The sequence below is a fragment of the Dermochelys coriacea genome, chromosome 3 (assembly GCF_009764565.3).
Source record: "Dermochelys coriacea isolate rDerCor1 chromosome 3, rDerCor1.pri.v4, whole genome shotgun sequence".
Classification (NCBI taxonomy): Eukaryota; Metazoa; Chordata; order Testudines; family Dermochelyidae; genus Dermochelys; species Dermochelys coriacea.
The window spans coordinates 100,708,522-100,730,419 of record NC_050070.1 but is presented as its reverse complement, the minus strand read 5'-3'; the positions used below and the strand labels follow the sequence as shown (position 1 = coordinate 100,730,419).

At 39.5% G+C, this 21,898-nt stretch overlaps 1 protein-coding gene and 1 long non-coding RNA gene across 3 annotated transcripts in view; one reads left to right on the top strand and one right to left on the bottom strand.

The window, feature by feature from the left end:
- Window positions 1-500: 500 nt before the first annotated feature.
- Window positions 501-18,880, top strand: LOC122459352. Its single transcript, XR_006279970.1, has 3 exons — window positions 501-627; window positions 14,844-14,951; window positions 18,754-18,880. It is a non-coding gene; the product is annotated as an uncharacterized LOC122459352 (long non-coding RNA).
- The window catches only part of TMEM200A (transmembrane protein 200A), a 79,754-nt gene continuing 74,686 nt past the window's right edge, over window positions 16,831-21,898 (bottom strand). The window contains exon 3 of one of the 2 annotated variants that reach the window (XM_038397910.2): window positions 16,831-20,065. In XM_038397910.2, the coding sequence (XP_038253838.1) occupies window positions 18,574-20,049 (1,476 nt within the window). In that variant the 5' untranslated portion in view covers window positions 20,050-20,065 and the 3' untranslated portion in view covers window positions 16,831-18,573. The remainder of the gene's footprint in view (window positions 20,066-21,898) is intronic. The other variant, XM_043510939.1, reaches the window with a different exon arrangement.

Genomic DNA, 21,898 nt, shown 5'->3' with positions numbered 1-21,898 from the left:
GGTTCATCTCTCCCCTGCCCTGCACCTTTCTGGCAGTTTTCCCTTCAGTTTTTTTTAGCATTGCTCTCTCCCTCTCACACAGCAGGTAGATCTCTGCAGCACTCTCCAGGGCCAGCCTGCCTGCAACAGGGCTCCTCTCAGCTCTGTCCTTGGTTCCCCCCTTATTGCAGATTGAGACATTTATAGGACAGTGCACATGAGAATGTGCAGAGGTATGGAGAAAAAACAACAAAGAGAGGCTAGATCCTGCTGGAGTTGTGGCTCTCTGATTTCTTTAAACTGTTTTTGTAAGCAGCCTACCATTCATGAGGGGAAAGAAAGGCAAGGAGCTGCTGGGCTGGTTCCTTCAATTGCTGGTTTCTTAAGGATCTGAAACCAAAATCAGTCTCCAGCCTCTCTGATTTCAAAGTAATGGAGTAATCACAAAAATATATGATTTTGAATTGTCTCATTTTAAGATTTTGTAACTTTTCATTTTCTTGCTATTTTTTCCAGGTGAAGAGAAAGCAACACCGCCACAGTCACAAGCTGCTATGCTGCAAAACCAGAGAGTGACTCTAACACAGTGCTCTCCCCATTTCCTTAGGTTGGCTTTTTAGGAGTTGTGAACACACTCCAGGCATTCTGGTAAATTTTCCTTGTTCTGTCTGATCTTTGTTGTGGTTCTCAATTATTATTGAACAATTAAAGTTCGGGCAGGATGGGGCAGTGTCCACGCGCTTCCAATATGCTCCCCTGTATCATGGGAGCTGTGAGCCTTTTAAGAGAACGTTGCAACTAAGGAGATGTCTTTGAGGCCATCCTCTGGTACTGAACAATAGTTTTTTATTTTTTCAAACACCATCAGAGTAGACTGAGCCAGTCAGGTCACTGAAGAGGAGTCCAAGTGAATCAGTTTTCCTTTCACATGCAATTTTTAAACCAAACAAACAGAAAACTATTGAAAAATAAATAATGAGTCTGTTTTTAATTCACAGGCTAACAATGCCCTGTTTTGTGCGCACATGTGACTAATTCCTGTGACAGCTCAGAAATAGACCCTTTAACAGGTTGGTTTGGTTTGTGGTTACTTTGGTATTTACATAGGATTCACAGTAACACAATTCTGTGATCCAAAGGTATACACTAGGTAGTTCAGCTTTTTTTCCCAGGTAATTATCTTGGCAGCAATGCTGCTTCTGTTGTTCATTCTGCTAAAGGTAAACATAGTCCTCTATTTGGCAAGTTAGTGTTTTAATAAACTGTGAAAAAATAGAAAGGAGTTTAGATATACAAGGGTTTATTTCATTTCCCATAGGTGTGCAGAGTGGTGTCAGCTGTGTGCCTCGTTTACGGAGACTCTAGCAGTGGCGGTGGAATGAGGTGAAAAGCAGTGACATCAGCTATTCTCTGTAATTAAAAGATGGGGAGGATCCTGAGAAAAACGAGCCAGCTAGGTGGGAAAAAGCAAAAAGATAAGAACTGGTTCTGTTCATGGTGAGGAGGATGGGATGGTGGTGTGGGGAATGAAGCATGAGGGTTGAGAGACATGGAAGAAGATGATAGGGAAATTGATAGGAAGAGGGTAAGAAAATAATTGTGGAAGTCCCATTGCCCAAATAAGTTAAAGAGGGAGTGTAGAACGTACAATACCATAGAGGACAATTTTTCCTTACCTGGAGGGTGCCCCTTCCAGTGTTTTCATTGTGATGGCACTGTCTCTGTTATTATCATGACTCAACTTACTTCTCAGTGAGTCTTTCCTCTTTGGAATGAATGACTTGCAGTATTCACTGCTTCCATTGAAACTGGGCACATTTTGCAGGGATGTCTAAATGGACAGGTTTGGGAGAGAGAACCAATTCTAAAAAAGCAGTAGTAGGTGCAAGGAGTTGGCTAAGGGGAGAATAAAATGGACGGCTGGGCAGGGTTGTTTCCTCATCTGCCTCTCTGCTAAAATCTGACTACCTTGAACTCCCACTGATATAAACCATCAAGTTTGGCACTACACTAGTTAAATTACTACTATTTCTACATACGCATATACTGTGGATGTTCATATACTTTTCAACATCTTATTTATGTTGCTTGGAGCAAGCAAATGTTGTTTTCCTTTTAGATAATATTACAGCAGTTATATGTCCTTTGTCAGCATTACTTGTGTAGGAGAGAAAACAGATGGTTCATACTGAAAAAGGCAAATAGTGGAGACTGCATTCCATCTATCTATTTAAGATAATGCCTCCAGGCTTGAGTTACACAGGGATCTCAAAGGAACTGTGGTAAACTGAAGCATATCCTTCTATCCAAAAATAAATGCAGTAATAGAAACAAGTTTAAAGGGAAATTGGGCAGGATGGTATAAGGGACTGATTTTTATTGTTCTTTATATTTCAGTAGTACACAGAGGACCCCAATCAGAGCAGATGGTTCATACTGAAAAAGGCAAATAGTGGAGACTGCATTCTATCTATCTATTTAAGATAATGCCTCCAGGCTTGAGTTACACAGGGATCTCAAAGGAACTGTGGTAAATTGAAGCATATCCTTCTATCCAAAAATAAATGCAGTAATAGAAACAAGTTTAAAGGGAAATTGGGCAGGATGGTATAAGGGACTGATTTTTATTGTTCTTTATATTTCAGAAGTACACAGAGGACCCCAATCAGAGCAAGAGCCACATTATATAAAGACAGGTTTCAGAGTAGCAGCCGTGTTAGTCTGTATTTGCAAAAAGAAAAAGGAGTACTTGTGGCACCTTAGAGACTAACAAATTTATTAGAGCATAAGCTTTCGTGAGCTACAGCTCACTTCATCAGATGCATTTGGTGGAAAAAACAGAGGGGAGATTGATATACACACATAGAGAACATGAAACAATGGGTTTATCATACACACTGTAAGGAGAGTGATCACTTAAGATAAGCCATCACCAGCAGTGGGGGGAGTGGGGAAAGGAGAAAAACCTTTCATGGTGACAAGCAAAGTAGGCTATTTCCAGCAGTTAACAAGAATATCTGAGGAACAGTGGGGGGTGGGGTGGGGGGGGAGAAATACCATGGGGAAATAGTTTTACTTTGTGTAATGACTCATCCATTCCCAGTCTCTATTCAAGCCTAAGTTAATTATATCCAGTTTGCAAATTAATTCCAATTCAGCAGTCTCTCATTGGAGTCTGTTTTTGAAGCTTTTTTGTTGAAGGATAGCCACTCTTAGGTCTGTAATCGAGTGACCAGAGAGATTGAAGTGTTCTCCAACTGGTTTTTGAATGTTATAATTCTTGACGTCTGATTTGTGTCCATTCATTCTTTTACGTAGAGACTGTCCAGTTTGACCAATGTACATGGTAGAGGGGCATTGCTATCACATGATGGCATATATCACATTGGTAGATGCACAGGTGAACAAGCCTCTGATAGTGTGGCTGATGTGATTAGGCCCTATGATGGTGTCCCCTGAATAGATATGTGGACAGAGTTGGCAATGGGCTTTGTTGCAAGGATAGGTTCCTGGGTTGGTGGTTCTGTTGTGTGGTGTGTGGTTGCTGGTGAGTATTTGCTTCAGACTGGGGGGCTGTCTGTAAGCAAGGACTGGTCTGTCTCCCAAGATCTGTGAGAGTGATGGGTCGTCCTTCAGGATAGGTTGTAGATCCTTGATGATGCATTGGAGAGGTTTTAGTTGGGGGCATGTTTCTCTAATGGGACATGCATTCAGTTCCTTCAGCTGTGATTTTTGTGCGTCTTTCCCCCTCTCTGTCCAAAGTATTCAGCATGTATTCGGGATTGTGATTTTTTTTATTTCTGTTTTGCTCTCTTTCTGCTGGCTTGTGTGTAGGTGCTCTTACATTATCTTGATGAGATTCTGAGGGGCAGAAGAGAAGCTTGAATACAGGATCCAGCATTCAGGCTACTCTTTATCCTTTCTCTGAATTCATACCATCAAAATGCTCAGAAATAGTTTCTTTTTCATGCCTTCACCTCTGATGCCTTGATCCAGTACTTCCATGTAGAGATGGACTCTCAGAGCCTCAACAACTGGCATCACAAGATAGGCGCCGGTGTTTCTTCAGCTTCTGTTAGACTTTTAACGGCTCAAAAGATTTGAGAATTCATATCACAGTCTCTTCTAGCCTTTGCTGTATTTGAGTCAGCACACAAGTTTCACTTCCTTGAGGCCAAAAGCGAGCGTCAGTCTGTTCTCTGGTTTCTCAGCATAAAATATGGAGTTACCATGTTGCTACATTATCGGACAGATATTTGCTATATGGAGGCCAATTTTTGCTGATAGTCTAATTCAGAAACAGTAGTGGAAAAAATGCTTAAAATTGACAGGCAACTTCTGGCCTTTTTGAACAGATTGAAAGAGAGATTGATCTCAATCTCAGAGTCTAGTGAAGTATCCCCTTTATATTTAATAATGTTCTCCAGCAAAGATAAAATTAAACACACCTTTTTTTAAAAAAAAAAATTGAGTGAATGATTTAATGCTGAAGGAAATGTGGGTAGTTCCACTCCCTGAATAAAGGGTGACTTCCTGTGAGAATGAAGTAGTAGTTAGAGTAACCCCTCCCCTCCCCCCCATCATGTCATGTAAATTAGTCTCCATCCTCCAGGAACAAACTGAGGAAAATTGCATTCCACAACACAATTCTTCAGTGCTAGCATAGCACCCCCCCACCACCACCACCACACACACACACCACCCAGGAGCGTCAGCAAGGGAGCTGCAGGGGTATCCTTCCTGGAAAAAACTGGCATGACAGAAGATGGGTTTCCCCAAACTTACTCCAGGATCCAGGGCATAGCTGCATGGGTTAATGGCTAGGCTTTTCATGCCATGCAATCCTTTGTTGGGCTGCTATTGACAAGGCATATCAGAGCTGTGGGCCTTGGCCTTAACAATCGATTGAAGTACCTATTCTGTTTTACTTTGCTGCCTTCCCAGATGGCTCCTGACACTAGTTCTAACTCCACAGTGAATCGGTTAGCCTTGGAAGGGATTCAGGTGCTCTTCCTTAGCCCCCTGTAATGGCCTTTTCAGGGTCCTTATAATATTAGGAAGTTTGATGGTCCATTAGCATTTTAAAAGGCTAACCAAAAATAAACAAAAAGGGAAACCATAAGAAGTGAAAAACATGCATATTATCTGCAAGGTGCTAACCTCACATGGTTTGGAGATGCATGCATTTTGGGCATCCAGCAGTTTGCATTCTTATTCCAACAAACCTACCATATCTGCAATATTGGACTGGAAATCCTAGGAGAACCAATTCTCTCTCAAGACTTCAGGTATTTTCAGTATTGGTCCTAATGCTGACTGGATCATAGAAATTTAAGGACAGATGAAAAGGGGAAAAAATAATTTTTTAAAATCTCAAACACTAAGCTCAACTTTGATTTCAAAATGGGTAAGGGTAAGTCTTAACTGGCTTGCTCACCTTTCGTTTTTACTAATGTGACATATAAAGATTTTTAAGAGAGGATTATAGAGGGAAATACAACTATGCAGTAGTAGCTCCCAGTGGGAAGCATAACTTTTCTTGATTGTTTACAAAAGCTCTGAAGTCACCAGAAAGCAATTGCATTGTAGGCTTTATTTTGATTAAATATATTTATTGCTGACATTGCAAGCCATTGCACAACATACAGGCAGAAGAGGAAAACCCTAACTGGAACTCTCTTGGCTTTATGCTTTATTGTAGGTCAAGACCGTAGTCTCTCACAGGCAAATGACACAAACTTTCTGTGGCTGGCTAAATCCTCCCCCACACCACCAAGCCTGTCTTTATGTAATAAGTCTAAAACCAAATACAAACATTCTGTATTTCCTACCTATTGTAAAGTCTTCTGTCCACATAAGTTTTCCTGCTGGGCCTGTCTTGTGCTTTGAATGAGTCAAGTCCTTGCTTGTATGTGGATGTGAATTATCAAGTATTTGGAGGAGTTCATGTCCTCCAAATTTCATTTATTGGTTGTGTGCTGACTGTCATGGTTACAGGACTAGCTATATCTTTGACCTCTCTCTGGTCCCTCAGAATGTGCCCCCATTCAAGTGTTAGGCCTCACCTTCTCCTGGCTGGAATCTCATGATCCTCCTGTGCTTACACTGTACTGTTGCCTAAAACCCAGTCTATCACCTGAGCTTTTCCAGCAGGACCTGGACTGAGTTCAGCACTGAAATCTTCGCTTTGGGAGTTTGTGACCTGTGGATAACACAGGTTACCAGACAGCTGTCTCAAATCAAAGAATTGTTAATCTTAGTAGCAGGAACAAAGCATAACATAAGAGAAAAAGGATTTTAGCACATTAAAAGTCTATATCTATGACTATCTTACCTATATTCCGAGGCAGGCCTATCTTACCCCAGATCCCAACCTCTAGTATCTGGTTGTCAGTCTAATCTCTGCCTCAGTCTCTTCCCTCCCCGTCCCCCCGTCCTTCAGGGACTCCATTTTTAAAACCAGTCAAAGGTCTTTATTCTGTCTTGTCTTTTCAGTTCGGCTAAACCGCTTCCAGGAGCTCAACAAGGCATCAGAAGTGCATTTCAAAGTAGATGGCTGTGCATTGTCTCTTATCCCTTGAATTGTTTGAGAGGAGATGAGACTATCAGGATCCAACCTCCCCCACCCCCCACAACCACCACCCTGCCTTCCTGGAAGCATATCCTGACAAACCTGCTGGTGAATTAACTCAGTTTATACCTACAACACAATACCCAGTAGTCACAAGTTATTATAGATGAACCCCATGTCCTTCACATTGACTGTACCAAGTTGGGACAAGATGAGGGGAATAGAACCCCTCATATCCCTGCAGGGGCACAAAATAGTGGTTCTCCAAGCACTTGGCCACCAACGGTACCAAGGCCATCATACCCTGAAGAGCTCTTGCAGGCTTGAGGAGCTCCTCATTAATTAGAAGGGCTACCCTCCCAGGAACAGAGGGCTGGAGAACATCCATGAATTTATGGGTATTCTCCTGGAGAAATTCCACTTGAATACCAAGGGACAAGACCACCCAGCATAAAAGGTCCTCGTATGCCTTGAAGTCTTTAGGGATGGAAGGGCAGGATGAACCAGGCAGCATCACATCATCTGGGGACAAGGACAAAGCTGTTGGCTGAGCCTGAGATGGGTCCTGTTTCTGAGGTAGCAACTTTAAACAGGGAAACACCAGAGATATTTAGAAAAGCTGGACAAGCACAAGTCCATGGGGCCGGATGCGCTGCATCCGAGAGTGCTAAAGGAGTTGGCAGATGTGATTGCAGAGCCATTGGCCATTATCTTTGAAAACTCATGGTGACCAGGGAAAGACCCGGACGACTGGAAAAAGGCTAATGTAGTGCCCATCTTTAAAAAAGGGAAAAAGGAGGATCCGCGGAACTACAGGCCAGTCAGCCTCACCTCAGTCCCTGGAAAAATCATGGAGCAGGTCCTCAAGGAATCAATTCTGAAGCACTTAGAGGAGAGGAAAGTGATCAGGAACAGTCAGCATGGATTCACCAAGGGCAAGTCATGCCTGACTAATCTAATTGCCTTCTATGATGAGATAACTGGCTCTGTGGATGAGGGGAAAGCAGTGGATGTGTTATTCCTTGACTTTAGCAAAGCTTTTGACACTGTCTCCCACAGTATTCTTGCCAGCAAGTTAAAGAAGTATGGGCTGGATGAATGTACTATAAGGTGGATAGAAAGTTGACTAGATTGTCTGGTTCAACGGGTAATGATCAATGGCCCCATGTCTAGTTGGCAGCCGGTATCAAGTGGAGTGCCCCAAGAGTCAGTCCTGGGGCTGGTTTTGTTCAATATCTTCATAAATGATCTGGAGGATGGTGTGGATTGCACCCTCAGTAAGTTTGCAGATGACACTAAACTGGGAGGAGAGGTAGATACACTGGAGGGTAGGGATAGGATACAGAGGGCCCTAGTCGAATTAGAGGATTGGGCCAAAAGAAATCTGATGAGGTTCAGCAAGAACAAGTGCAGAGTCCAGCACTTAGGACGGAAGAATCCCATGCACCGCTACAGAATAGGGACCGAATGACTCAGCAGCAGTTCTACAGGAAAGGACCTAGGGGTTACAGTGGACGAGAAGCTGCATATGAGTCAACAGTGTGCCCTTTCATTGTTGTACCTAAAGTTTTACCAGTGGGTGTCACCCAAAGTAGCATAGTTGAAATACAGATACATAGTCAGGTTTCAGAGTAGCAGCCGTGTTAGTCTGTATTCGCAAAAAGAAAAGGAGTACTTGTGTCATCTTAGAGACTAACAAATTTATTTGAGCATAAGCTTTCGTGAGCTACTGCTCACTTCATCTGATGCAAGTGAGCTGTAGCTCACGAAAGCTTATGCTCAAATAAATTTGTTAGTCTCTAAGGTACCACAAGTACTCCTTTTCTTTTTGCGGGATACATAATCAATATTCCTAACTTGAGATACAGAAATGATAAAGGCATACAAATTGGATAATCACATTCAGTAAATCATAACATTTCCAATATCATCTCACACAAGCCATCTTGCATAAAGTATATCTCAGTTATGTCATTCATATCATAAGCATATTTTCATAAAGAATATGGAATGACATGTCATAATAACCTGTCAAACTAATGGAAGTCTAAAATCTTTTTTTATGAGATTAGAAATTTGGTTACTAAAAATAATAGTTTTGATGTAATATAGTTAGACTTCTGTAAGGCATTTGACTTGATGCTGCATGACATTTTGATTAAAAAACTAGAACAAGATAAAATTAACATGGCACACATTAAGTAGATTAAAAACTGGTTAACTGATAGGTCTCCAATTGTAACTGTAAATGGGCAATTGTCATCGAATGGGTGTGTTTCCAGATGGATCCCCAGGTGTTGGCCCTATGCTATTTAACGTTTTTATCAGTGACCTGGAAGAAAACATAAAATTATCACTGATAAAATTTGGAGATAACACAAAATTTGGAGGAGTGGTAAATAGTGAAGAGGACAGGTCACTAATTCAGAGCACTCTGGATCACTTGGTAAACTGGACACAAGCAAATGACTATGTTTTAATATGGCTAAATGTAAATGTATATCTACGAACATAGACCATACTTACAGGATAGGGGGCTCTATCATGGGAAGCAGTGACTTTGAAAAAGGTTAGGGTATCGTGTGGATAATCGTCCGAATATGACTCCCATGTGACTGACCAAAAATGCTAATGTGATCCCAGGATGCATAAACAAGGAAATCTCAACTAGGAGTAGTTATTTTACCTCAATATTTGGCACAGGAGTAACCTCTGCTGGAATACGGTGTCCAGTTATTGAACTGTGGGCACCAGAAGAATGTTGATAAATTGGAGAGGGTTCAGAGAAGAAGAATTAGAGGATTAGCAAACATACCTTTTAGTGATAGAGTCAAAAAGGTTAATCAAGCTTAACAAAGCGAAGATTAATTAATCTAAGTATCTACATGGGGAACAAATATTTAATAATGGGCTCCTCAATCTAGCAGAGAAAGGTATAACACAATCCAGTGGCTGGAAATTGAAGCTACGCAAATTTGTACTGGAAATAAGGTGTACATTTTTGACTGGTAGAGTATTAGCCATTGGCACAATTTACCAAGGGTGGTGGTGGATTCTCCATCATTTTTAAATAACTTCAGGTTACAAGTCCTATTGACTTCAAACTGCAAACTCTGATGGATAGTGTCCCAGTTCCCAAGGTAACTGCTTTTCTGGCATCTTCGTGACCTTCTTGAGAGCACTCTGCTTAGTTGTCTAGCATCTAGCTGTCACCCTTCTTGGGGCAGAGTCTCACAACTCTCACTGTCTAGATCTGGGCCTCAGACGCCTCCAATCTACTGTAATTATCTCAGCAAGTCTGACTTTAGTTCAGCTCAGAGGCAATGTCAGGGTTAACCCATGACCAACCAACTTTCATAATGTAAAGTGCTATTTGTTCAGAACAAAAGCATCACAGAGAAAACATAATGAAAATAAAAAGCTTTTCCGTATCTTTAACTTAGTAGTCAGTCACCCATCTCCTGTCAAACTTCTTATGAGAAAAAAAAATGTAAAATCTGAAACGCTATCATTTAGGAAACTAATTAAAGAAACAAGTACAAAACATCCATTTTAGCAATTTGACTATAAAATGAGAAGAAAGTAAAGAACTAACATGTAAATAAAATACCTTAGTTTAATTTTTTAAAAAATCAATTTAACTTAAAGAAAATCATTATTCAAATAAAAAACATTATTAATTTAAACAATTATTTTTATTAACCCTGAGCATCAGTAAGAGGTAATAGGATATAGGAATGTTTCCCCCTCCCTCCCCCCCACAGTGTTGCTTTCTGCTCTTCTAGCTGCATGGTCTGGCTAAAAAGAATAATTTGGATTTGGAAAGCTCCATACAGCATTAAGTATTTAATTCCCCAGAGCTTCTGTGAGGGAAAATAGGTCTTGCCCACCCCCTTTCAGACACACAGAGGTTAAGTGATATGTCTTTGGTAAAACAGCAATTCAGTATCAGAAGTAAATTCTTTGCTGTCAGTACATTAGTCAATAATTTTACCCCTCTTTTTGGGAACCGATCCTGCTTTCTGCAAATGTATTACTTATTCACAGGTACTCACTGAAAATGTGAATGTGTGAAACATTTTAAACAGACAAATAGATTTAATAGGGAAACTGAGAGACAGAGATGTGTCTTGATTTGCACAAGGTCACAGTAGGTCAATGTCAGAGCAGAGATCTGAAATCACACCTAAGTGGAAGAGGTAATAGATATATCCCATCAGACCATAGTGACTTCCAACGAGATGATTTGCTTGAGGAGTCACCAGGGTGTAGTGGATCAGTCGTCATTGTAAAAGACAATATCTGGGTTTTAAAGTCATAAACTGCCTGATGACATTGAGCAGTCATTTAATCTATCTGTTCCCTTGCTAAAGAATAGCATAAAGCCACAGTAAAGTACAGACAGTGCAAGGAAGAGCTCCAAACCTTGCAGCACCCAGACAGTGAGAGATTTGTGGACATAGATATGCATGTAAATGCTGTCCAGCCTTCAAGCAAAACTGGAGTCTGCCAAAAGAACACTATCTTGCCAGACAGTGTAGGAAAAAAAAAAGCTATACATGAAAGTGATGAAATGCAGTGATGAGACATTTTACATTAATTCCATACAGCAACTGTCATAAGCCCCATTAGATGAAACGAAATATGAATACCAGCTGCTTAGAACACAGTGAATGAATGCCACTGAACCTACAAGAGACCAAAAGTGAATTTCTGAATTTCAGCATGGAGACAAAATTCAGAATCAACTTGGTATGAAACCCATTCTTAATCTGATTGTGAAACAGCCTTCCTCAAGTTAGTTTTGTTGTCGTGTTTTTTCTAAGGAACACAAAAGTTCATTCAAAAATGACTGGGTCAGAAATATCTCAAATTTGTTCCTTAGGTGGACATCCAAGATAATCTTTGCTGAGAACAGGGAAGAGACCACCATTTCTATGTTAAATTACAAACGGTGCAGATTAACAAATTGTAGTTTAATGGGATTCTACTATACCTTTTAAAATTTCTGAGCACTTGATGTACTTTACTCAACCTAGACCTACAATAGGTCTAGAGAATAATTCCTTTTTCATTCTTTTAAAAGTTGTAAGTCTAAAACCTTTTCCAGTCCACAAAAAGAGCAAATGCAGCACACTGGTAAACTAGAGATCATATAAACTACTCATACTACCTCAAAGTGCTTCCTCTCTATTAAAATGATAATGAGCTCTCTACACAAAAAAGTGTTTAATTATGTCCTACTCTGTGAGATTCAGTATCTGAATGCTGTTTATATTCTTTTACTCATATATTTTAATGTGACATATGGAGAGCTTTGAAAGTAATGTGAAATTAATAAGAGTAATAAAAAGAAACTGTTGAAAGGTATTCCCTAAAAGTTAGAATAGAACATGTCAAAAATTATAATTATTTCTGAAAAATGTAAAGACATGCATATTGGAAGGAATCATTTGAAGTACTCCTACACTGTAGTAGGTTGTAAACTAATTGTAACCATTCAGAAAGTGACCTGTGTGTCACAGAGGGCAGTTCACTGAAAAACTTTTCTATGCACAGGAGCAAACAAAAAGATGTTTTTGTGCCTTAAGAAAGGGATATAGATTAATACTGGAAATAGTATATTGCTACAGAAATCAACAGGATACTCTCACCTTGAATACAATGTTTAGTTTATCACTTCGTCTTCAGAGGTATAGTGTAGAAATTGAAAAGGTCTTGAGAAGGGCAAGGACTTTCATATGCGGAAGATTTAAAAGATAAGAAAGAACTGATCAGAAAGGAGATGAATAAGAGGGGACTTGACAGAGACTTATAAATGACGGTTACAGCGAATGTGAATCAGGTGCTCCTGCTACTCTCTCTCTTAAAACCAAAACAGTGGGAGGTTCCAGTGAAATTGAGAGAGCACCAATTTAAAACTGTTAAAAGGAAACACATTGGTACAACTCATAATTAATCTGCAGAATTCTGCAAAAAACAACATTAGTGAGTGGAGAGCTTAGTAAGGAAAAAATAGATATTTTCATGAATACAGTAATCTGCAATTACATTAGTTGGGACAAAAGTTGATAAAGGATAGCAACCTTTATGCCTGAGGGTATAAGTCTGTCACTAACTACTTATCTTATGAAAAAAAACCATTTTCCTTATAGGCACTTTATGGTGATTTTACACCGTCCTATAAAACATCTGCTATGAATTAGTGTCAAATGTAAGATATTGGACTAGATGGACAGTTGATCTGATCCAGTCTGGTGTGCTATGTTCCAGTTTCAACAAAACATAATGGTTCAAATATAAAAATATTTGCAGTCTAGTTTCCATTCCCTCCCGACTAAGGCACCTAATCCTGCAAACACCTTACTCTTACAAGTAATCCCATTAAAATCAGGGATTCTGTGTGTGAATATGAATTACTTATGAGAGGCTATTTTGTGGTTTCAAGTCCAAAAATTCAAATTACAACCACTCCCTGTAGGCGCACATGTTTAATACTAATGAAAGATTTGAAATGGGTGAACTGAAAGTTAAATGTGATTTTAGATAAGTTAGCGGGAATTAGTTTGACCCTGTGTTTAGTTTGAATTCTTTGTAACAAAGAATATGAGCTTATTCCACAAAAGATAAGGAGTCTATTGACCAGAACGTTCCTAAACCACACATCCATTTGCACTTTTCCCACCAAACAAGAGTCGTGTTAAAAAAGACCCTTTTCTGTTCTGAACAGTGTAATGTTTTGTGGGAAATTGGAACAGAGAAACACATAGAGCAAAGAGGTTGGAAGTAGAAGGCTCCTGGAAAGAGACTCCTAGAAGGAGGAGAAACAGAGAGACAAACTGACGGGAAGTAGAATGAGAGGTTGAAAATAACAGGAGTAAGTCCGGCAACTGTACTAGCCAGAGTGTAACTACAAAGATTATTCAGGGAGAAAGCTAGGCTGGAAGTTAAAAGTACTTCTCAGACTTTGTTCACCAGAGCTTGAGAGCTCATAACTTACTACTGTAGTGAGAGGCAGAATTACCCCTAGGTCACAGAAAGGCACTCTGCACCTTAAAAGTCACTGTAGCCTGCAGGAGAGAAGGTTAAAACTTTTAAGTGTTAATATATTGCTTAAGTAATGTATTAAGAAATTTTTGCCTAGCTTGAGCCAGTTATTTTCGTAAGTGACAATAAATGCTGTTAACTGAATGTAATGTGCATAAGCTGAATTTTGGTTGATTTTGTAGTGTAGTATATAAGCTACAAAGTAACACTGTGTTTATGATTTCTTCCTTTTAGTAGGTAGCTATAATAGCAGAATTTAGTTTAGTACATGGGTGGGGTCCTGCATCTTCTGTCCTGAGCTATATCAAATATGAATTAGTTTGGGCTTTTTCTGTTGAAAAAGTCAGCTTTCTGATAAAACTTTTCAGAAGTTTAAGGCTTTGTTTACCTTGTGTTCCCAGTGACTAATACAACTATTTGTGAGTAAATTCTACAGTATCAGTCTCTAAATTCAAATTTCCAACTACCAGCTGTTCTACTACTTAGAAAGGACCACTATTCTTCCATAAAATGGTGCTCAAAAGCCAGATTTTTAGGCTAAGACATAATTTAACTAGTCAAGAAAGATCATGTCATCCATTTTTAAATAGTCTTTTCAGTCTTTATAAATACAATTATACAATTAAAAGGGGTACAGGTGGCAGATTTCCCTAGATCTAGCCCAGGTATGAACATAGTTCATATTACACACACAAACTATGTTAAAATAATTGCATGCAGTGGTGTTGTAGACATGTTGATCTCAGAATATTAGAGAGAGAGGTGGGTAAGGTTATATCTTTTATTGGACCAACTTCTGTTGGTGAGAAAGACAAGCTTTTGGGATTACACAGAGCTCTTCTTCAGGTCTGAGGAAAAGCTAGTCTCATGTTAAAATAATATAATATAGGTTTGCAAAATCAAGAACACAAAATTAGGAAATGCCAGATTTACAATTGCCCATGCAACCTTAATTCTGCCCCTGGGTATATCCATCATGTGTACTGAATGGGGATCATTTGGAAAAAATAGTGATGTGATCATATAATTAAATATTGTATCATAATGCATACACACAAGGAGGCTGAATTAAGATTCACATTCCTAACTTTTGAGTGCTTGACTTTGCAACCTAAACAAAATTCTTGTAACATAGTGTAACTTCCTAGGTTGTTTAAACCTTTTTTTTTTCCTTAAAGAAAAAAGTCAAGAGGGGTTTTTATTAAATGGGCCATTGTGACCATGTTCTAAGTCTAATGATTTACAGAATGGAGGCATCCTGGCCCAACTCTGTTGCAGCCTCCCACACAAACACTACAGCCTGCTGATCCTGTCGCTCCATGATGTCCTGCCAGTATGTTCCTGAGGAATGCAGGTGAGGGAAGAGAAATTATGATTTTTAACAGTTGGTCTCAGCAAAATCTGAACAGAATTTCATAGGACATAGCCAGAGCGATTCCCCCTACAAAATATCAAAGGCCTGCTGCAACTAATAGAGATGTGAGAGCTTCTCAAAGAAAAGGTCCCAAGCATTCTTATAATGGAAAGTATTATGCAACCTAATGGTTAGAGTCAGGGAGCTGTCCTTAGGTTCAGGACTGTCTGGCCAAGCCACCAGAGTAAATGGGACCACCCTTCAGAAGAGGGCGGTACAACCTAATGGCCAGAATTAATGGGGCTATCCTTCTATGCAGGGTGGCGTGGCCTAGTGGCCAGAGTCAATGGGGCTGCCCCTCTGTGCGGGGCAGCGGAGCCTGGAGGTCAGAGTCTGTAGGACAGTCCCTCTGTGCGGGGTGGCATGGCCTAGTGGGACCTCTGTGTAGGTCAGCATGGCCTAGCAACTAGACAGGGGGTTGGCCATCACCCAAGGATAGGTTGGTGTCCGAGGTAGAGGGACCCAGGCGCTCCCTACTCCACCAGGTTCCAGCCCAGGGCCCTAACAGTAGTGAGTGTATCCACCATGAATCAGCAGGGATCCCTCCAAAACACATGGACTCTGTTCCTGGTTCCACAACCGGATCAATGTCTGGTTCCCCATGACTACTACTTACCCTGTCTTCCTGTTCCAAAGTCCACAGGTCCTATGATTCTCCAGGGTAGTCAACAGGCGAAGTTCCCAATGACTCCTTCCCCTTGTGGGCAGCCAGGTATTCGCCTGGGTCTCACCATGCCTGGCCTCTGTGGTCTGGAGCTCCGATAGCTCCTGGGCAGGAGCTTGCAACACACACTCTCTCCCCTCCCCAGTCAAGGAAAACTGAGCTTAGCTGCTCCATTTTATAGTGTCTTTCCAGTTGGAGTATGCCCAGCAGGAGCGAGGGGGCATGACTTCCTCAGCACTCAATATAAGGTTAACCCCTTCCTGCCCAGTGGGGGGCAGGTACACCCCATCACAAGGGGTCAATATCAACTCTCCCTATAATACTCTTATTTCCGTTGGGCCAGATTGTGATACGTGCACTTGTATTGAGTAATGCCTTATTCCTCTAGCAGTATTACTGAGTCCAATGGCACTGTTGAGAAGAAAGGTACCAGCTGAATTTCAATTTTGGGCACCCAGGGCATGATTGTAAGCCAATGAACACAACTGAAAGACTCCCATTGACTTCAATGGGTTTTTGGATCAGTCCCCCATAGAATGTAATAGATTTCTCTGCAAAGATAGTAAAGTACCTTACTTGCCATTGAGCCTGATAATTTTATTCTCTGCATGTATAATATGGAATTCAGCATTACTGACCTATTTGTTATTATATTTATCTCCTTTGTAAAGCACTTTAAGATCCATGAATGAAAAGCACTATATAAGAGGAAGGTGGTGGTATAAATAAATAATAATAATAATATTTAATGGCAATAGCAAAGTAATCAGCACCTTACTTGCATGTGTAGTGAGGATCAGCCTCTTTTTTTCCCCCTTCCAGGTGACACCAACATTGCTTTATGGATTGGTCAGCTGAGTAGATTGGCTGTCACTCTGGCCAAGACTCGACACAACAGAAAACCTTCAGAATATGGAAAGTACTGGAATAGGACCCTAAATCTAGGCTTCTCTAATAATAAGTTGATGGCTGAACTACAGTGTCCCAAATGCTATCCTGATGTGTGCACATGTGGATGTCAGGCAAAAAGAAATCCAGGGTAGGCACAGGCAAATATCCAGTAAAGGACCAATATGTTTGACAAATGTAATGTATGATATTCCTAGATATGGAGAAATCCTATGTATGGAGGGGGGAAAAAACAGTCTTACCATAGACATAGATATACATTTTATTTTATTTCAAAAAATAGCAAATGTATTAAGAACACGAACCAGAAAGTTATTAAAAGCTTCATAGCAAAATATTTAGCCAACTCTGTTACAATATATAGGCTTGAGGTTCTAACAAGTAACACTATGCCTCAATTCACTGAGCAAGTAATGCTCTTGACACAAACATTGCATTGTTGAAATAGGGAGCTGGAAATTAAAAAAAAATATTTCTGTCTTTCATCTTTCATGATCAACTGAAGTACAACAACATTCTAACTTTTGATTCTTTTTTGGGGAAAGCCTTTAAAAAAAACCCCACAATTCCTGAGTATTTAGGTTAAGTGAAAATATCAAACATCTGTTAAAGATGACCAGTTAAGGCCCCAATACTGCTTGGTGAATGGTAGAAGGAGTTCTCAAGTGTGGTTGTCATGGCAGAATCAAGGCCTAAATGGCTTAATGGAATAAATGAAAACTTTCTAGTAGAAAGAAAGGGAGTATTTGTGGCACCTTAGAGACTAACAAATTTATTTGAGCATAAGCTTTCGTGAGCTACAGCTCACTTCATTGGATGCATGTAGAGTCATTCGTATTAACTTTGTTAGCCTACAACTGCAACTGTGAAGTGTGCTTGCTGAGAGAACGCTTTTTGTCTTAAACGTCAATGCTTTGCAAAAGCTTTCTATGCAATTTATCACAGCTAAACCTCCCCTGAGCCATCAAGCTATAATTAGGCAAAATATACAAGTTTAAATTTAGCCAATTGGGCTTTCACATTAACCTTAGTGTAAATATTGAATTGTATAGTTTGTTGTTTCAATTTTTTCAAACATAGCAATCCTGTTATTTAAGTTTTGGCTACTGTAAACACTATATATAATATATTTAATTATTCTTTTTAGATTTGTCACAATATCATACTGTACATCATAATTCTAAAATCCTGTTATTCATCAAGTTCAGATCTTTTTAATTAATTTTGTACATTTTATTTGTAAAGCTGTTGCTAATTAATGCACTTTGGATAACTAATCCCGAAAAATTCGCAAATTTCCAAGCCATAGTTATTCTACATATGATTTTCTTGAATTGCAATACTAAATTATAGTGGATATAGAAAGTTATCACATAAAGCATAGTTAACTAGAATTCACAACACTGGTATTCAACTTGACCATTTACAGTGAGTTCACAAAAATGGTTTTAATCTGCCCAGTTTTCTTCTACCCTCCCACCCCAACATGTAAACACAATGACATTCTAGGATTGCAGTTACCAAGATGTATCATCTGTAAAAGACAATACGTGTCTGGATTTGGCAACTCCAGTAGATACTGCTACTCACTTTCCATCCTACACTGGAAGCATCATTGTTAGAATGTTGCAATCACTAAAAGAACTGACTAGAAGCTTATGGGAGCTCCAATTCTGATGCAGGTTTCTTGACTTAGTGATGAAAGGTCATGTGCTTATATAGAAACAAAAGAGCAACAGATTGGAGAATATGGGATCTGAGGCACGAACATATATTTGAGTGGTGATAATATACAGTATTGCAGCTGTATGTTACTAACACATGAAACTCTTGGCATTACAGAGATGATGATCTCTGTTCACACAAGCCAATCTGAATGTGCCATAAGCATTTGGTAAAAACAGGCTTGTTCCAGTTTCACTGAAAAAGAAACTTGTCAAAATATTTTTAAAAATACTGTATGCCGTCTTGTAAATTGTAATTTAAATATTAAAATCTTGTTTCAGAAGTTCCCCGCTTTAAGTTGTTACTCAAAAACTCATCATGTTCAAAACTCAAATTATTATGAGATCTTGATATCATAAGCAGCTTTTCCTTATTAGTAAAGTCCTTTTTAACTGTGGCTTGTGGTACAAGTAACCTATCCATTGGGTCCTCTTTGTTTTCTAGTTTCATGTATCCTTTACTGTTGCTTCGATCCAATCTGGGCCAGCTGGGGTGTTTTCTTTGTTCAGCTTGGACAGTAAGTGTTGACGGACCCCTCTCTAAATCCAAGGATTTTGAATGTGCAGACAGAAGATGCAAAGACGCGTTGGACCCAAATTGTTTTCTGGCAGCACCAGGCGATAAAAGTTTTCCAGTGCTTGGTCCAAGAGTTATAGAAGATTTGAACTGACTGGATGGAGGTTCTACAAATGAATTATTTCGGGGTAGCATTGCACTGGCGGGTTTGTAGGGTTCATTGGTATCAGTTAATGAAATGGCTAGAGAGTCCATTGACAAATTTCTAGACCGGCTTCTAGTGATCTCAGAATCCTCAGTGATATTGTCTATACTAGGTTCATCAATAACACAGTTATTTAGTTTAATTACGGGCAGTGTGAAAGCACTAATGGAGGATGATACAATTGACTTTGTTTCACACTTTATAGAGCTACTATTTTTGTCATTCGTTGCCTTGCTAGTGTGAGGGTAGAGTCCAAAGACAGAGCCAGAATGCTCAGCCAACAAAGGTGGTAGAAGGTTAGAAGCGTTCTTGTCTTCATTTATGGCAACCTCATCTTCTTCAGTCGAACTGTCCATTCGAAAGTTACTCCTGAAGCCAGAGAAAGGTGCAATTGTGTTTGCAGCCAACCGCGACGCACATGAGTTCCCACTATGCTTGAATTCACTTTCCCCCAATAAAGCAGTGTAAGCGCCATTCAACTGCTTTTGTTCCTTGATTCTCAGACTGTGCATGTCTATTACAGTGGAATATATGTCTCTCATATGTATGATTTTTGTTTCCTTGTCACGATTTTCATGTAGGATGGCATTTGCACAAATAAAAATAAAAATTCCGATGCCCATAGTAAAGGGGCCCAACATTTTCATCTTATCTGAGTGTAAATGTTGTTCAAAGAAACGAAATACAACTCCACCTTGGTTTGTTATGACCTGGGTTTCATTTAAGGCTAGACTAGCTTCAGGACCTAAAAATTGTTCCTTTTGTGGCCAGTATCCAAGGATAGCCATTGCAATTCCCATGAATGAGATAAGCACTCCCAAAACAAGAAAGAATCCTGATGGGGAGTAAAGTCGGATTTTGCCCCGAACAATTACTACATCAGCCCTGGGCCGGCGTCTGACTGGCTTTTTCTCTTCAGAAGCTGGTGATGTGGCAAGATTTAGGTGATGCTGAGATCTGGCAGAGTCTTGCCTCTTTAAGGCTGCCAGACCTGTTATTACTCCACCAGTTGCTATCATAGTTCTATATTCTTCCCTGGAAAAGAAAACAGAAATACTAATGTAAGTAATTTCAATATAATATACATATGTCTGTTAATCAGACATTTACTTTTTATTAAAATAAATATTACTTTAAAAAGCCATTACATTTTAACAGCTCTTCATAAATGGCAACTTTCAGATGTACATGGCATTTGAGACAACAAACTGGTTTCTGAGCACAGTAAAGCTAGGTAATATGTCTGGCCTAATTGATAGAGATATAGTGGAAAACTAATAAGATGGCACATGGTGAGTTGTCAAGAGTATATAAAATGAAATTACTGAAAATGCTTAATATATGGCATCGTTCAGAACTGGTCTCTAACAAAGCAATCAACATTATCTCATACGGGTGTTAGACAATCTTGAAGTTTTAGCTAAAAAAGCTTTTAAAAGCTGTGAAACAATTACAGTTAATGTGAATATTAATGGACTGAATATCATCTTTAGGACAATGACTATCATAAATTTTAGTGTATTTTTAAAAATACATTCCATCATTATTACTACTAAGTTTATTAATACTAAACTTTTAATTCCTAATTACAGGATCATTCTTGCCTTTACCTAATAATGCTTCCCTTTTCCACATGGCAGTCCTAAGGTATTTCTTTGATTTTTCATGTAGCACAAGGCCCCATGGTTTTGTTTACATCCTTCTTTCTGAATCAGCATCATCTAGTTGTCTGAAGTAAGTTTTTCCCCTTGGGTTCACCTGTCTGCCTGGGTGTCTATAAATGATATGGGAAACTTCAACAAATACTGTTTTAAAAAATTATCATGAGGAACGTGCACAGCTGTTGAAATAGTTCTTGTCAGATCATTACATTTGAGAGTGGCCAAGAAAGTACCCATCCAACAAAATACAGGGAAATAAAACTTTATTTTGTACAGAATCTTACAGAATGCTTTCCAGGGTTAAATAATACACCAAAGAATATTAACAAATAAGAGAGAGGGCATGAGTAATTGAAAGATACGAGCCAGGGAGTACAGAAATGGTGCTCAGGTGAAATGGAGACCTGATTAGACTGAGGTACACAGGAAGATAATTTTAAATGGCTGTAGAGGAGAAGACTCTTGCTCCAAGATTGATGAGATTTTGTGAATAGACAAAAAGAAAGCTGAGTGACAGAGGGAAATAAAGAAAAACAAAATTTGTGATTTATAGAACCATAGACCCATGGAATTAGAAGGGACCACAAGGATCATCTGGTCCAACCCACCACCACCCAGACGCGGGATTTGTTTGTGTTTAACCATCCAAGACAGAAGGCTACCCAGCCTCCTTTTGAAAATCTCTAGTGAAGGAGTTTCCATGACCCCCCCAAGCAGTCTGTTCCATTGTGCTGTTCTTAGTTAGGAAGTTTTTCCTGAGATTTAATCTAAATTATGGGTTTTTTAAATATAAGAGGGCAGGTTCTGCCCTTGGACTCATGCACACAACACCCTTTGGCTTAACGTGTCAGATGTGCACATCTAAGGACACAATTGGTCCAACATGGTAACAGTCAACATTACCATGACATGAATGGTGAGCGGGTAGGACTGTTTGAGAATGGGGGCAAGGTGGGAGCACTTCTCCAGAAGAAATGTGTCCAGTGTTCATTATTAATTGTTCAGACATTGCTTAGTGAGTGGAGAGACAGAGACATCCTAAGCAGCCTAACTGCTTCATTGTTATTAAGGAATAGATAGCTTCCATGAAAAGTCTCAGTTTTGCCCGAGTAAAGACTGCCAGCTTGGGTACAGAGTACTTTATGAATTTTGGAGAGCAAAAATCACAATTATTCAAAAAACTTTTGACATCTGAAACTTCAGTAGG